General features: G+C 56.5%; 1 protein-coding gene and 1 pseudogene across 1 annotated transcript; one reads left to right on the forward strand and one right to left on the reverse strand.

Moving 5' to 3' along the window:
- The first annotated feature begins 2,386 nt into the window (after positions 1–2,386).
- LOC122689408 lies at positions 2,387–12,147 on the forward strand (annotated as a pseudogene).
- Positions 12,148–12,987: 840 nt separating this feature from the next.
- LOC122690654 (heat shock transcription factor, X-linked member 3-like) lies at positions 12,988–14,600 on the reverse strand. Its single transcript, XM_043897536.1, has 2 exons — positions 14,020–14,600; positions 12,988–13,625 (listed from the first exon to the last, which is right to left on the reverse strand). The coding sequence occupies exons 1-2, from the start codon at positions 14,500–14,502 to the stop codon at positions 13,098–13,100; spliced, it is 1,011 nt and encodes a 336-aa protein (XP_043753471.1). The 5' UTR covers positions 14,503–14,600; the 3' UTR covers positions 12,988–13,097.
- Positions 14,601–15,041: the final 441 nt, after the last annotated feature.

Consider the following 15,041-nt stretch of genomic DNA (forward strand, 5'->3'; position numbering starts at 1 on the left):
CCGCACAGGGCTCCTTCAGCTCTTGTCCTGAAACAAGATGGTGGACAGGTTTCCAAAATTACAAACCAGTGAATACACGTGCTTGCCAAGAGTCCTTCTTCTTTTTAGGTCTAGGTTCCACCTATTTCTACCACAGAAGAGCATGGTTGGTACCAATAGATTTCACATCCTGAGGCTCTTTGGCAGATGTTGGGGTGTATAGTCATCCAGGTTGACTGGGGCTGGCCCTCAGTCCTGCCTGTCCCAGGAAGGGCATCCCTCTAGGCCAAAGGCTGGAGGAAGGTAACAGATCCAGTACCCCTGGGCCTCTGTCAGTCCTCTGAAAATGTTGGCTCTTACTGGAGCTAGGATCACTTGTGCCTAATGCTTTGTCCAAAAGCTTTGGGGGGTCACAAGAGTTTAGGGATTTAGAAATCATTAATGGTGACACAGAGATCATCAACACCCAGACAGGAGCATGCAAACACACTGACATGACTGCAGTGAACCATGTGACTTTTAATACCAAGTGGGCTACATAGAGAAAATTCGTGATACTAGAAGTAGCTTCTTGTTATCATCCATTTTTGGTTTTATTACCAAAACGGTTTAGGTCAAGCTGGTGAAAACACTTGGCTGCTGAAGTATTCTGGGTGATGGAATGTGGACAGCATATCATGGACCTGAGGCAGCAGGCAGATGTTGACTCCTGCACAGTTCAGGGAAGAGACTCACAGCTTCATGGATTCCTGGTCCTGCTAGGAACTTGTGGTCCTAGCACTGGTCCCCCCAGTTCACAAATCCTGGCAGTTTGACTCAGTTCACAATGCCTTCTGTCTCCAGGGGCCACTATATACATCCTTGCTCAAAATCCACCAATGGCCCTCAAGCCCCAACCCAGGCTGCATCCTATGGAACCTTTGGGACGGAGGGCCAATGGTGTCCATGTTCTCCTCCTTTCCTAATTTGAGGCTCCTCAGTGTCTCCCTGTCTCCCAGCTGCATGCTTCAAGGTACATGCCTGCATTCCTACTCATTCTGGGGAAAGTTCTCTTAGCAAAAGAGATGCTTCTTCAACCAGTATTCATAGTTGGTGCTTCTGTGACCACCTCACTCCCATCAGATACACAAACAAATAGTATTACTCCTAATGGGGACATCACACTGTGCTCATCGTTCAGATAAATAAATGGAGACTCAGAGAGGGAGTGATTTGCTGAGAATCACGCTCCAGCAATGGTGGTGCTGGGGACCAATCCAGCTTTGAGATGGCAGAGCAGAGTGTCTGCTTCCTCCCACACCACCTCTGTGGAGGACCAGAGCCTGCCCAGCCTACCTGGCTACTGCACATGCCTGCACGCAGCCTTGCCTCTGCAGGCAGTGGATGAAACTTCACAGCACATCAAAGGCTCTAGAAATCCTTTGCAGAAAATCCCTCAGGGAACCTATACAGATAGTGTCAGGCTGGGGGCCCTCCACAAGCTCACTTGCTTCAGCTACACACCTGGGTTCAGTTCCCTCCATGGGTCTGACCCTTCTGGGGGCCCTTCCCCCATTTCCCTGCCAAAGAGACCCTCTTCACTACAAGACCCAGCCCAGACAGCCCTCCCATCTGAAAAGCCCTCCATGGTCCCTTGATGTAAGTCAGTGTTTGATCCCCCACGTTTCATGCTCCCCAACCTCTGCCTCGTTTCAGGCTCTGGGCTTTACAGGTCTGCTTGGAAGATGGGCTCCAACCTCCCCACCCCCAGCCCTGAGTGATGCAGGTGTGAGGGAACACCTGTCGGCCTGCACAGTGGAGGAGCCTCTTGCAGGACAGGTGTCTTTGGACTTGAATGTGCTTTGCCTTGTGAAATCTGGCACCCAGACCTGCCCTCTCCCATCAGATTGTGCTTACACCATGGCTAACAGATGGCTGGATGACCAGCACACTGGAAGCAGTTCTCTTGCCCAACCCAGCGGTTGTCTAATGCAAAAGATGCCAAGAGCCCCTCCCACCAGGCTGCATGCAGGGCAGAGTGTGGTGCCACCTGGGCAAAAGCACTTGGCGTCCTGTGTGTACACACAGCCACCGCTCAGGCGCCAATTCCTAGTGTTAGTTCTCCCGCTCTGTCAATAGCGATCACGAGGCCTCAGGCACCGTGAGGGCCCGCCCACCAGGGCCCACTGTGGACACCTCGATGCCTGTCTGTGCTCTGCACCTCCCGATGGGCTGGCAGGAACTGTCAGGTCAGCATCGCAGGTGAAGGGATGCCCTCCCCAACCCTGCCTGCTCCCCGTCCCCTTGGTGGTGAGTCCCCAGCCAGCCTCCAGCACCAACTCCCCCCCACCCCACCCCCGGGAATAGCCTCACAAAGGACCCATCCCGAGAAGGCTGGCCCTGGAGTGGTCTGAGGAGAGGTGGCGAGATGGGTCCTTGGTACGGAGTCAACATCCCTGCCCAACTGGTTGTGAGGACCCATCCTGGGGGTAGTCGGTGTGCACTTGACCCTGGGCTCAAGGCCACAACCCAGCTGCTAGAACTTTTGCTGGGCTGGCAGGGGGAGAGGAATTCCCCAGCAAATGAGAAGATCCAGGCGTGTGAAACGTGGGGTGAATAGAGGGGAGTGACTGCTTTGCTTTGCTGTCTGCAGGGGGATGACCAGCCTAGGATGAAGAACAGTGAGAACCAAGGAGGGGGGGGAGGCGGCCAGGGTTTTCCTGGTAGCTGAGAAAGCTTCAGGCAGTGGACAAACATCAGCCCAAGATTCAATAGGAGTGGCTGAACCTCAGACACTGAACGTTCCGCCAAGTCAGGCCTGACCCACTGGCATCAGATGTCCTCTTGGGAAAACATGCATCCCTGACACGAAGGGAGACTGGGAGGCAGGCCCCAGAAGACCGACACATCCCAGACATCTCTGAACTTCTGAGCCTGCAGCAGCAGCCGCCCACCTCGCACCACATAAAGAGCTGGTTCCCCCCCACTCCCAGGGAGAAAACTGAACCAGAGTCCTCCCTCATAGGTACCCCTCCATCCCAGGAAGCAGGGGAGCCAGCCGCCCTGATCTGCAGCAAGACCCACGGCACTACCAGCATGAAAACCGAAGAAGCACGGGAAGAACTTATCATCTACTGCCCGGCCGCCAAGCAGAGCAAAGTCACTGTGCAACACAGGCTGGGCTCTCCGTGCCTGGTGATGGAGGAGATGGACAACACTCCCCTTCCCCCATACCTGCTGTCCAGGGGCTGCAGCAGAGGTCGTGAGGTCACACTGAGTGGCCAGGAGCCAGGGACCATAACGAGGGCTGCCGCCTCCCAGGAGGCCGGACCCACAGAGCAGGGCAGGTGGTCAACAAAATGCAACCTCCTGGAGGCTTGATAGGTGGGCAACCAACCAAGGTACAGTCCAAACGACACCAAGGCCAAGGGCAGCCACCCCAGTAAACGGGTCAAGATCCCTTGCCCAGTTTCAGCTGCCGAGCCAGTTCCAGGTCTGGAGCTAAGGAACAGGAATCGGGCAGGTCCCCAGGAGAAGGATGCTGCCGCACCACAGCAAACAGACATGGGAAGGACTGCATCCCCTCCCAAAGGGACCTTGGGGTCTGAGATGGTGAACCCACACAGTGAGGTGGGGCCACCAGAGGGGTGGAGGTTGCCAGACACACAGCCAACATGACACCAACATGAGAAACATGGTTAACTCTGACTCTGCGGACCCTTCAGGACGACCCCCAGGTTGGGGTTTCTGGGCACAGGGGGTCAAGGGGCAAGGGACACGGGGCCAGTCCCGAGGAGCTGTCAGTCGGTCTTGAGGTGGGAGGGCCTGGAATGCAGTATCCCCCACAGCCAGGTATAGGGCTTAATGAGATGTCTATCGAGGAGTCCTTCAGAACCTGGGGGAACATGTGATGTGAGGGAAAGATGGTAAGGCTGAATGGAACCCTGCGTGAACTCCAGTGAGTAAAACAGAAACACACAGAAAAAGAGGGGGGATACTCACCCCACTCATGAACTGGAGAACCTTCCCACCTCTGATGGCACCTCATGGGCGGCCTCTGCTCCTGAAACACACAGAAAAAGAGGGGGATACTCGCCCCACTCACAAACTGGAGAACCTTCCCACCTCTGGTGGTGCCTCATGGGCGGCCTCTGCTCCTGACTCCTCACATCTTCTCTGTGCTTGGCCAAGTCACCATGGTGGGCACACAAGTTCTCACAGGGTAGCCAGATGGGGCTCCTGCCCAGCACATGAGAGTCCACTCACTGAAGTCCTCTCACCATGAGTATGGGATGGCAATGCACACTCCAGTCCACCCTCCCTGCTCCTCATTCTCGCAAACTAAACAGCTGGATCCGTTTTGTGGGCTGCAGCCTGGTGTCCAGAAGCCACCTCCAGTGCTGGGGGTTGTGGCACCCGGGTCGTGGCCAACCTGCCGAGATGGAGGACAGTGAAGGGCATGTAGACCCCAGAGCTTGGGAGTGATCGACACGTGGAAACCAGCATCTCCCACTCCCGGGTCAGAGGTGATATAAAGGCCTGTGATGTGAAAGCGAGCAGGGCACCATCAGAGGCTCACAGAAGATCTCCCAGTCCCCCTGGGTGGTGCCCCATCCCTTGGGCAGTCAGCACCCTGAGGAGTGGCAGCAGAGTGGCCACCCGTGTCCGCAAGACCCACGTGTGCCACGTCCTCTGGAAGAATTGCAGCAGAGCTGAGATGAAATCAGAATCACATCCAGCTCTCAGGCTGGCCCCTCCATCTGGGCCATATGGAGAGGGGTGCAGTCGACAAGAGCTACCCTGGGGACAGAGGAGAAGTAGGTCTGGCTGACATCCCAGAGCCACATGGCTGCCCCTCGGCTTGTCCTGCATGTGGGAGTCTAAGGCCCAGAACCAAAGCTAGGCAGGTACCGAGGGACCAAAACAGATGTGAAGGAGCCCTCTCTCACAGGCAGAGTGCTGGATGCCAGGGCAGCGTCTCCTCAGGGACTGCTCACCCCAGGTGCCAAGCCTGGGGTGGACGGTGGCCCCTGGTGGGAGGGCCTGACAGAAACATGCTGACCTGTGGGGCACTTATGGCTCCAAGACACCAGGTAAATACTGAATCCGTAGCTAGCTTGCAAAGAGAAGATGACGAATCTGCAATAGAAACATCAGGGCAGGATGAGCGCCCAAAAGAAGTGCCCACAACTCGGCACAGAAAGGACACACAGCTCAGCGGAGAGATGGGAAACAAGCATTTCGGAGAGGAAACCACATCGTCCAAGGAGGACACGAGGGAAACCGAGAATCTGGGTTGAGCCTGTCCCAGGTCAGTGCTGGGACAAAGTGGAACGCAAACGTACAGCAAATGTATAGCAGGGACAAAGTGGAACCCTCACCAAGTCTCAGAGATCCAGGCAGGGTGTGAGGCAGCACTCCCCATGGCTCGGTCCTCACATCTGGGCATGTAAGGAGAGCTGGGGCCAGCAGCAGCGAAGGGACGGGTGCAGAGAAACGCCATGAAGCAGGGCCTCACAGCTGCCCCCATCAGTAGCCACACTTCATAGGTGTCCAGTTCACTAGGCAAGGTCTAGTTCAAAACCAGGATGCGGGAGGAACAGCAGCAGCCCACCCACTGTTCACAGGACCCTCCCTCATGATCTGAAACCACTACTGGTTTCAGATGTGTCTGGGGTGTCTGGAGGCAGCTGGTAACCAGTCTGGGGGTGAGAAGTGGGGCACCAGCATAAGGGGGTTGTGTGTGGTGATCACTTGGGTCCCCACAGTGCTGAGGCCTCAAATTCAGGAGGCAGCCCCTGCCCCTCATCTTGTGGCCGGGAGGCTTCTGCAAGGAGACAGCAGGCTGCCTGCTGGAAGGGAAAGCACTGCTCTGACTCAACATTCCCACGGCAGCAGTTGTGTGGGTAGCCAGCTAATAGGAATGAGGGAGACACCAACCTTGCCTTCCTGGGTCTCGGCAACCCTCTGGGGGTCCAGACTCGTGCACAGCAGCTGCAGTCTGGGAGGAAGTGGGGGGCAAGGGCTGGCAGCAGGAAGATGTAGGGAGCCCCAGAACTCCCAGATGAGAGTGCCTGACACTCAGGCAGATGGAGAAAGGGGTGTTACAGTTGTGCCTGGAAGGAGGACAGTAGGTGGTCAGGACAAGAGGAGCCAGAGGTCCAGGGGCAGGGCAAGAGGAATCAGCAGTCCAGGGGAAGAACTGCATGAGAAAGTGTGGGGTCCTGGATGAGCTCTACACAGAGCCCAGGACCAGCACAGCCACCAGAGTGCTGGGCGACAAGGAAGGAGACCTGGGACCACTGGAAGCCCCCCAGGGTACCACGGATGGGTTGGGGTTTAAATAGGAGAGGGCTCCGCTGTGCTTTCCATCTGGAGTTGAGGACAGATGTGCTTGCGGTGTGACACAGAATCAATGGTGTGTGCAATAGTGGCTGGAGGAGGAGAGACAAGAGGGGTCCAGACCAGTAGGGGGCCGTAGGCTGACAGCACCAGCCCCAGGCCATGGGGCCTGAGCTCAGCTAGTAGCAGTGGGGACAGGAAAAGGAGCATTTACTCTGATCAGGCACTTGGGAGGCAGGGACACAGCAGGCAGGGCGGCATTCAGGAGCAGAGTCAGGTGGCTGCTCTGGGTGGGCTGAGCCCCCAGAAGAGAGGAAGAGGACAGGAAACGGTTTTGAAGGTGAAACTGCCTTTCTCTGAGACATCTCAGGTCCCAGGGGCAGCAGGAAACACAGTGAGGATTTTCTTTTGCAACTGCAAAAACAAAACAAAATAAAAACAGATAGACTGTTGCTCAGCACTGGGCCGGCAGTCCCAGGGTGCCTTGGAGGGGAGCCAGCATGGGCTTTCAGCCCAGAGATGGGAAACTGCGCCCAGAGGCTGTGCCTCTACCTGCTTCACTGGCCCCTGGGTTCCACTCTGAAGCTCAGATGCAGTTGCTGAAGACCCTGGGTCGTGGTTACTTTGACTCTCGCCGTCTCACGGACTGGACGCCTATGGCAAGGACTCAAAAGGGCACAGTCTGGCCTCCGCCATGAAGCTGGACAGGCCCACTCTCTGTGGGTTCCCTGGGCCCACAACTTCAATCCTGTCAGCCCCACCCCACCTCCAGTGGCTCCACCCGCCCCAGCCCCACCCCACCCTCCCTCCTTCTTCAGAAGCTCCTCCTCATCCAGGTCTTTCCCACACTTCAGCCCCAGACTCCTTGCCCTGTTCCTCCTGCCTCTGCCCCTCTCTTCTGCCCGGCCGCTCATTTCCTGGTCCTCCTCTGGGTCCTGCTCCCTGCTGCCGGTCTGGAGGCTCCTCCTGGCCTGACCTTCCAGGTGCCTCAGAGTGTGGCGGATCCTGTTTTGTCTCCTAGCACACAGGGCCAGTGAGGGAATGCACCTTTGTTCATACGTGCGTGTCTGCGTACGTACGTGACTACGAAAATGCGTGTATGCATACCTGTATGTGTACGGGCAGCCGTGCACACTGGAAATGACAGGTGTCAGTGTTTGTGGGCACGATACAACTGAGGCCAGCCGACGCTGTCAGCAGTCTCGGTCCCAGTGGTGGACCACTGTCCTGCTTAGTGGCCGCAGCCCAGCCATCCTAAAGCACCTGCGACTCGCTGTGTTTGCAGGAAGGGGGGACCTGCTTCATGCACGGAGGGTACCTCCAGGCAGGGGTTTCCAGGCTCTGGGACCAGGAGCGACTGCCAGGTGGCCAAGCAGCACCTCCAGGTCCCCTCTATGGCCACAGTCCCCACCTGCTTTCTTTCCTCCTGTGTGTCCTGGTAATGCCCTGGGACACATGTGAAGGTGTCCTCGACCTCCTTCCAGGCTCCTACTCCACCCCTGGACTGTGACCTCATGCGAGCCCCACTCACCCCCTACGAGCCACCCCTGCCCAGGCCTGACCTTGCAGGGCTCAGCTGCTTGCTCACGGTTCCCCTCCTGGTGGGGCCCAACCACGACTCCATGGAGGGCAGCCAACTGACTACGGCGACCCCTGGATCCTTCCAGAGTGGCAGTGACAGGAGAGGAGTCATTTTCTCTGGTTCCTTGTGGGGGTCTCCTGGGCTGTAAATCACCATCACTCCTGGGGGATGGGTTTCTGTGCTGTGGGCTGAGGCATCATGGGGTCCCTGCCCAGCCATGTGAGGACAGGCCAGCTGCTGTGATGAGCAGAACCAACCCTGAGGGAACATGCATGTGTGTTTCACATCAGTTGGGCCCTCCTGGGTCCCTATGGTATGAGGCCTCTGCTGAGGAGAAGACCGTGGTGGCTTGTCCAAGATTGGTGTTTTGTCATGTGATTTTCTTCCTGTTCCTCTGGTCCTCGTGCAGGTGAAGGTGCCCAGTCAAGCAGGCAGAAGTGTGTTTTCTCCTGAGGCTACCAAGCAGTAACCCTCTGCTTTGAGTGGTAGAAGCACTTGAGCCCCTTCTTGCTCAGGGATTCCACCCACACTGGTGAGATTTGGAGGCACCCAAGAGGGGATGGGTTGGCTGAGAAACTGAATGGTGGAAACTGGGCAAGCCTGGGATCCAGTCACATACCCCAGTAGAAGACATAGCACTGGTCAAGCCCCAGGGGCCAGCCAGGCTCCCTGGGAACCAAGTCAGACCCAGTGAAAAGTGTGACCCTTTGTCACCCAACAGGTGGGCAAAGGTTCAACCAAATGATGATGCCCAGGGCCAGCCATGGCATGAGGACATGACACCCTTGCCTGTGGTTGGTGGAGTGGAAACGGGGGACGCCTTTGCAGAAGGCCATTTGCTGGTGTGTGTCAGTACCTCGGGTGTGCGTTCTTTGCCCCAGGCCTCCTCCTGCATGGCTCTTCAGTGAGTGTGTGGTCATGATGAGTGGTTGTATTGGCACAATGAGTTTTCACTTCCCTTCCATCAGGGGGAAGCATCGGTAACTTGTTGGATCCCTGAAACTGTGAGATGAAAACAGACACCGTGTAAGGTGAAAACATACACATGAAGTTGTGCAGACAAAGAGGAGAGTGCCCAAGGTCCTGGGACTGAAGAAGACATCCCCTCACTCCCCCCTTGCCCCAGCGGAGAGATGTCCAGACAGGACTGACCTTCTGTATTCATTTGCCAGCAGTCACATCAGGATTGCACCCGGTGACTCAAACTATGAACCTTGTTGGTTCAGGAGGCCGGCAGCCGAGGTCGAGGCTGATGCTGGCTGTCATGAGGGCTGTGGAGAGTGTCTGTCCCATCTCTTCCCCTCTCTCTTCCCAGGCGTGGCTGGCCATGGTGAGAGTGTCTGGGCTTGGAGAGCTCCGCCTTCCTCTTCACCCCAGTTCTCCTGTGTGCCTGTCTGTCTCTAAATGTGTCCTTTGTATGAAGACAGCTGTCCTATTAGGGGAGGGTCCCTCCTATTGAGCTCACTTGACCCCCCTCAGCTCTGTGAAGAACTTTCCTTTGTCTGTAAGGTCACACTGAGGTACTTGGGATTGAGACTCCAGCACCTGAATTTTAGGGGACATGATGTGACTCCTCACACCTTACAAAGGCTCAGAGGTAGGAACAGACTGGAATGTTCCAAGGATGGAAGGACGGCCTTCATGGCTGCCAGGGGTGAATCCAGGGGCAAGGAGAGCAGCCTGCCAGGGCAGGAGTGAGACTACGTGGGGCCTCGTGGGCCTGTGAGAACCGTGGCTTTGCTGTGCTCAGAGAAGGAAAGGCTTGGGAGGCTCTGGGCTGGGTGCCTCTGGGACCGTGTCCCCATCCTCACAGCCACGTGGAAACAGAGGCTTCCAGCCAGGTGCTGAGACCCTGATGAGGTTCAGGCCTACGGCTCTGCTCCTCTGCCTCCAGCCCCCTCCAGTGAACAGGGACCCCCCTCCAGGTACAAGGAAAGAAGTGAGGATGGAGGTGCATGTGGTCAGGTCCCCTGTATCATGGGGTATCTCTCTATCCCTCGGTGCCTCCTCAGGTGTCAAATGAGGTGACAGTAACCTAGTGGGTTATTTGAGGTTTGAATTCTGGGATCCCTGCGTGGTCCTGTCCCAGGGCCTGGCACAAGGAGCGCACCCATCCCAGAGGTTCCTTCTCTTCTTTGTTCTTTCTCTAGGCTCTGGGCAAGGGGCCAGGACAACTGATGACAGTGGAGGCCATGGTGTGGGAAGGGCTGGGAGGAAGGTGGCTCCCAAAGGCATGGGAAAGATACCTGGCAGGGCCGTCTGAGGTCCAGGGCAGCCCCAGGACCGAGGCCAGGTTGGTTAGCACAGATCTGCCCTCATCAGCCCTGGTCTAAGATGGGGTATATGCAGAGCATGGGCAGGGATGGGCCCGGGAGCTGACGGATGGGGTAGGGCCTTGGGGTGGGTGAAGCCAAGGCCAGGACAGTGCCCGTCTGTGCTGGGAGTGGACCAGAACCTGGTCACTGCACTGTGAAGCCAGGGAACCCACCCTCCCTCCTCAGTGCTCCCAGGGTTTTGGTGCCCTCTGTCTTGAAACTCACCACGTGCCTCTCTCCTGCTGTCCTGCCCTCCTTGCTGACCTCCCCACAGATTGCGTGTGATGGATGGGTCCTCTGGGTCACCACTCCCCTATTAGTGGACTGCATGGAGACAGATAGAAAGAGTCAGACCTTTCTGACCACCCCCCACATTCTGTGTCAGCGGGTTTGGAGGATGCTCAGGCACATGGGGCTGAGGTCTGGCCCAGGGCTGTGAGCTTGGAAGCTGCTGTGTCAGGCTCCTGACCTTTGTGGTTCTGTGTATCTGCAGCCACGTGAGGCCCTGGAAGCCCTGGGAGGTGAAGTTCAGCTGTCTGTTCTTCTGACAGCCTTATGCAGGTTTCATCTTAAATGGTGTCAAGCCCCTGGAGAGGCAGTGGTGGCCTGTGCTATGTGACCACTGGCACTGAACCCTGGCCGTCCACACGCACACTGGGACTGGGTGGATGTGGCCTGAAAGGAGCTGCTGGAGCAGAGGCTGGGGATTAGCCCCACCCAGATCCAGGCCTTGCTGCAGGACAGGGACAAGTTCGGCCTTAGAGTGATCACAGGCAAGTGAGGCCCTGCCCCACGCTGCCTGCATGCCCCCCGGTGCTGCCCTGGATCTCAGCTTGCTTTCCCAAACGATCGTTTGTTTTCTGTTGAACCAGTTGGTGGGGGAGGGGCTGAGATTTCTTCAGAGGGACAGTGAGGGTCCCTTGGCTGGGAGACAATGGCATGAGGTGCCTAACCACCTCCCTGGCCTCAGTCCCCGTTTATGCTTTGAGCAGAGGCGGATCCAGGTCTGCACATGGCACTTTGTGTGTGTGTGTGTGTGTGTTTGTGTGTGTTTGTGTGTGTGTGTATGTGTCCCCACGTGTGTCCGTGTGCCCGGCAGAGACCATGAGAGTCAGTAAAGCACCCAGCCTGGGTTTAATACCCACACTGCCAACAGCCAGGCCTGAGCAAGCCCCCTGACTCCCCAGGGGTAAGGCCCCAAAGCAGCACTTCTCTGCTGGTAAATCCCTTGGGGACCTGATGTCTGCTGGTTCCCACCAGAGCCCTCCTGCTCTGTCCCTGTGGCCTGCAGTGGTCAGACTGAGAGTTGCCCGTGGCCTGGTGGGTTTGTGGAGCACCAGGCCTCTCCCTTTTGTTTCGCTCCCTCACTAGCTTGGCTTCACACCTAATTCCCTTCACCAAGGTGAGCCCATCTGAAAATGCTCATCCAGAAGACCCAGTTCACCTCGGGCTTCCTCCATGATATGGTCTTAGTCTCCAGCAGGCATGACTTTGAATCACCTTGTCCTCCTTCTGTGTCCTGTCTTTGCACATAGGTCTCGTGGAAATTGGGGACACTTTGCTGTGCCCAGAAAACCTAGATCCCGATGCGGTAGAGGAGCTGGAGGATCAAGCCCTGCTATCCAACCTTCTCCAGAAATACCTGACTGTGTTTGCCAAGCCCCACCGGCTGCAGCAGCCCGTCCCTGGGAGGGGCGGGAAGGACATCTTCCAGGTGGACATCGCCAAGCACTTGATCCCCTTTGGGCAGGAGACCTGTCCAGGCTGGGCTCTTGAGAGGAAGGTGACCAAGAGACCTGCACATGGTGACACTGTCCAGTCACCACTGAGCCCTGGACGTGCCTGTCTAGTTCCATCTGAATTGGCCCCACCCTTGGGTGTGCTGCCAACTTGGTGCAGATTGGGGGTCTGGGACACTCCTCGTGTGGTGCTGCTCAGAACTCAGTGTGAGTCTCCAGGACTTTGACCTTCACGATAAGAGGGCATCGCCACTCGTTTTGGCCCTGCTGTGTCTGGGTGGTTGAGAGAAATGTGTTGTTAGGAAACCAGTTAGTGTTTTTCCCTCTCTGTTCTGGTCCAAACTCTCCGATGTTGGAACAGTGACCAGAGGGTGATGGGGAAGGCTGGGGGATTGGCTGAGTGTTGACAGGCAGAGATGCCCGCAGGCCCAGAAACAGGCTGTGGTTTGTCCTTGCAGGTGACCCTTGCCCTTTTCTAATGTGTCCCTTGGCTCACAAAGCATGTGTGTTGGATGCGGTGCCTGGCTACCTCACATCCAAAGACAGGCTCCTAAATATACCTGTGAGGGCAGAGCAACAAGGGCTGGTGATCACCTTGTGGAAACCTTGTACTTGTCTTTGGGTTTGGGGTCATGTGTTTGCAAGGCCCTTGGCAGGTTGGGACCCTGCTTTCTGGTCAGCCTATTTGGGGAGGCCCCTGGATCAACAGCTGGAGATGCTCAGCTGCTGAGCAGAAACTTGTGGCATTTTTGGGGACCCAGGAAGAGTCCCTTCTGTTTCAGGGTGCATGACTCAGGGAAGGTGACACCCCCAAGGTCAGGAGCCCAGCTGAGCCATCTGCCGAGCAGTGACCTGCCCATCCTGGGCTGGCCTCAGCACTCGGCTAGTGAACCAGACCCTTGGCCAAGCATGTGAAATGTTGCTTCCATTGAGAAGGGACCACGGGGACCAGACTGAAGGCTGCATGGGGCGTGGGCTTCCAGCCTCATCCAGCTCACCCTGTGCTGTGTGAATAGCATGGGCAGACAGAAAGAACACAGGCTCATGGTTCTCATTCATTCTTTATTTACTCTTATGTAGTTTTGCTCCACTTTATTAGGGCCAAAAATCGATTTTTGATTAAAAGAGAGTACTTTTGAGTGTCCCTAAGAACCTGAGAGATCATGGATTGGGCTTGTCCTTGACCTGCTCACAGAGGACACACATGTACTCTCCCTGCTCCTCCTCCGACCCAGGGGCCTCATTTGGGGCTGTGCTGGAAAGGGCTGCCGTCAGGATGGAGTAACAGGTGTTGTACAAAGCCATCACTGAATCATAATCTGGGTACTCTGGGGGGCTCTCGGGCATTTGCCCTGTACTCTCCCTCCCAGAAGTAGCTGGGGGTACAGACATGGCACTGTTGGACGTACCCTTTCCACTGGGGCCGCCCTGCTCGCTGAGGAGATGCTTTACCCCGGCCCGTCCGGCTACACTGCCCATAGACCAAAGGCGAGAGAGCATAAATGATCGCCGGCTGAGGGTTCTGCGAGCAGGTGGGGTTCCCTTCTGGACTTTCTTGCCTGCCTTTTGGGTGCACTGGTTGTGGTGGAGTCGAGGAGAGTGTCTGGTCGCCACCACTCGCTTCTTTCTCTTTGAGATGTTCTGCAGGAGGAGAGGCTTCTCTCTCTGAAAGTTGGAGTTGTGATAGATCTGAAAGAAAATGAATCACTTTAAGACAGTGAGGGGAAGAAGAGGCCTTCCTCGCCACCCTCCTCCCCACCACCGTCCTGGCCATGGCTATGTATAGAGACAAGGTCTCTTCATTCTGGCAGGTTATGAGGCCTTAGCATGTTGTTCCCTAGAGCTCCCCCGGGGCCATCCTCCCTTGAGGTGTTACTGGCGGTCCCTGACATTCAGTGGTCCCTCAGGGTCTGGAGTCACCCCTGTGGATCCCGTCTAAGGGGGGTGGTGGAACAAGACAGACCTTGTATTCTGCTCTTTCCTTAACCACCCTCTCACGAGAACAATGTTCCCCTGGGAAATGAAACCCATCCAGCACTCAGCTTATCTAGTCTAGCCTCCCCAGAAGGACTCTCTACATTACCATCATCTTCTTCCCTGCAGAGCAACCCAAAGGGGAGATTTTACTGAAACCATACAGGTTCAGTTCACGGATGAAGCTCTTGATGCTTTCTGTCTCGAAGATCTGGTCTGCACCTCTGCGCTGGAGGACCTCTGTCTGGAAGAGATCTGCCTCGATGATCACCATGTCTCCCTCATCATTCCAGCGCACAGAGGTGAAGGCCGCATCCTCCACGATCCTCCAGAGCTTCCTGGGGAAGGACAGCCCGAGGAAGGTGTTGTTCTCTTCCTTGTTGGCCATTTCTGGCTTCAGGCCCTGTGGGAGCAGATCGTATTGGAGGCCTGGATCTAGGCTCTCAGGTTGGTCAACCTGCTTCTCCAAAGCTTCCCCTGAATCAACATTTGGATCTGGGGAGGAATCACGGGGGTCCCCTGCTGAGGGCTCCCCATAAGTTAATGGAGCCAGAGGAGCTGCATGTGCCTTGTGGGAATTCTGACTAGCCATGGAGCCAGTCTAGCTCAGGAGCATTCTCTACCCCAGCAGTGAATGCTCAGGGCAGAAGGGGCTCAGGCCAGGGTTCGGGTGGCCCATAAATACTCTCTGGAGATTCTAGAATCTGGGTCGTGGGCCAGGCAGCCAATTAAGTGGTTAGCTTCCTTAACTGTTTCATGATGTCACAGAGGTGATGTGGAGAGGCAGCCCTGGCCCCGTGTAGGGGAGGGGGTCTAGGGACAGAGATGGATCCCCAGCTGGTCTCTTGTCTGAAAGTAAAGAAAAGTATGTTTCAGGTTGCCTGCAAAGGCTCCCATCTGCTGCCAGGTGCTTTGTTTCAGGGGGCCAGGCCCTGGATGGGTTGACAAAAGTGCCCCTGGCCCCACCCCCCTCCCTACCAATGGGCAGGCCTGTGGCTGGCTTTTGCTTAAGGGCCAGGCCTTGGCGAGTCCTGGCTTGGCCACCACCGAGAGAGATCCCAGGGGTCAGATGGGCCCCTGGCAGCTGTCCCTCCCAGAAGATGGGATCCATAGCAGGCTGGTTAGCCTAGC

This window comes from Cervus elaphus, chromosome X (genome assembly GCF_910594005.1).
Source record: "Cervus elaphus chromosome X, mCerEla1.1, whole genome shotgun sequence".
NCBI lineage: Eukaryota > Metazoa > Chordata > Mammalia > Artiodactyla > Cervidae > Cervus > Cervus elaphus.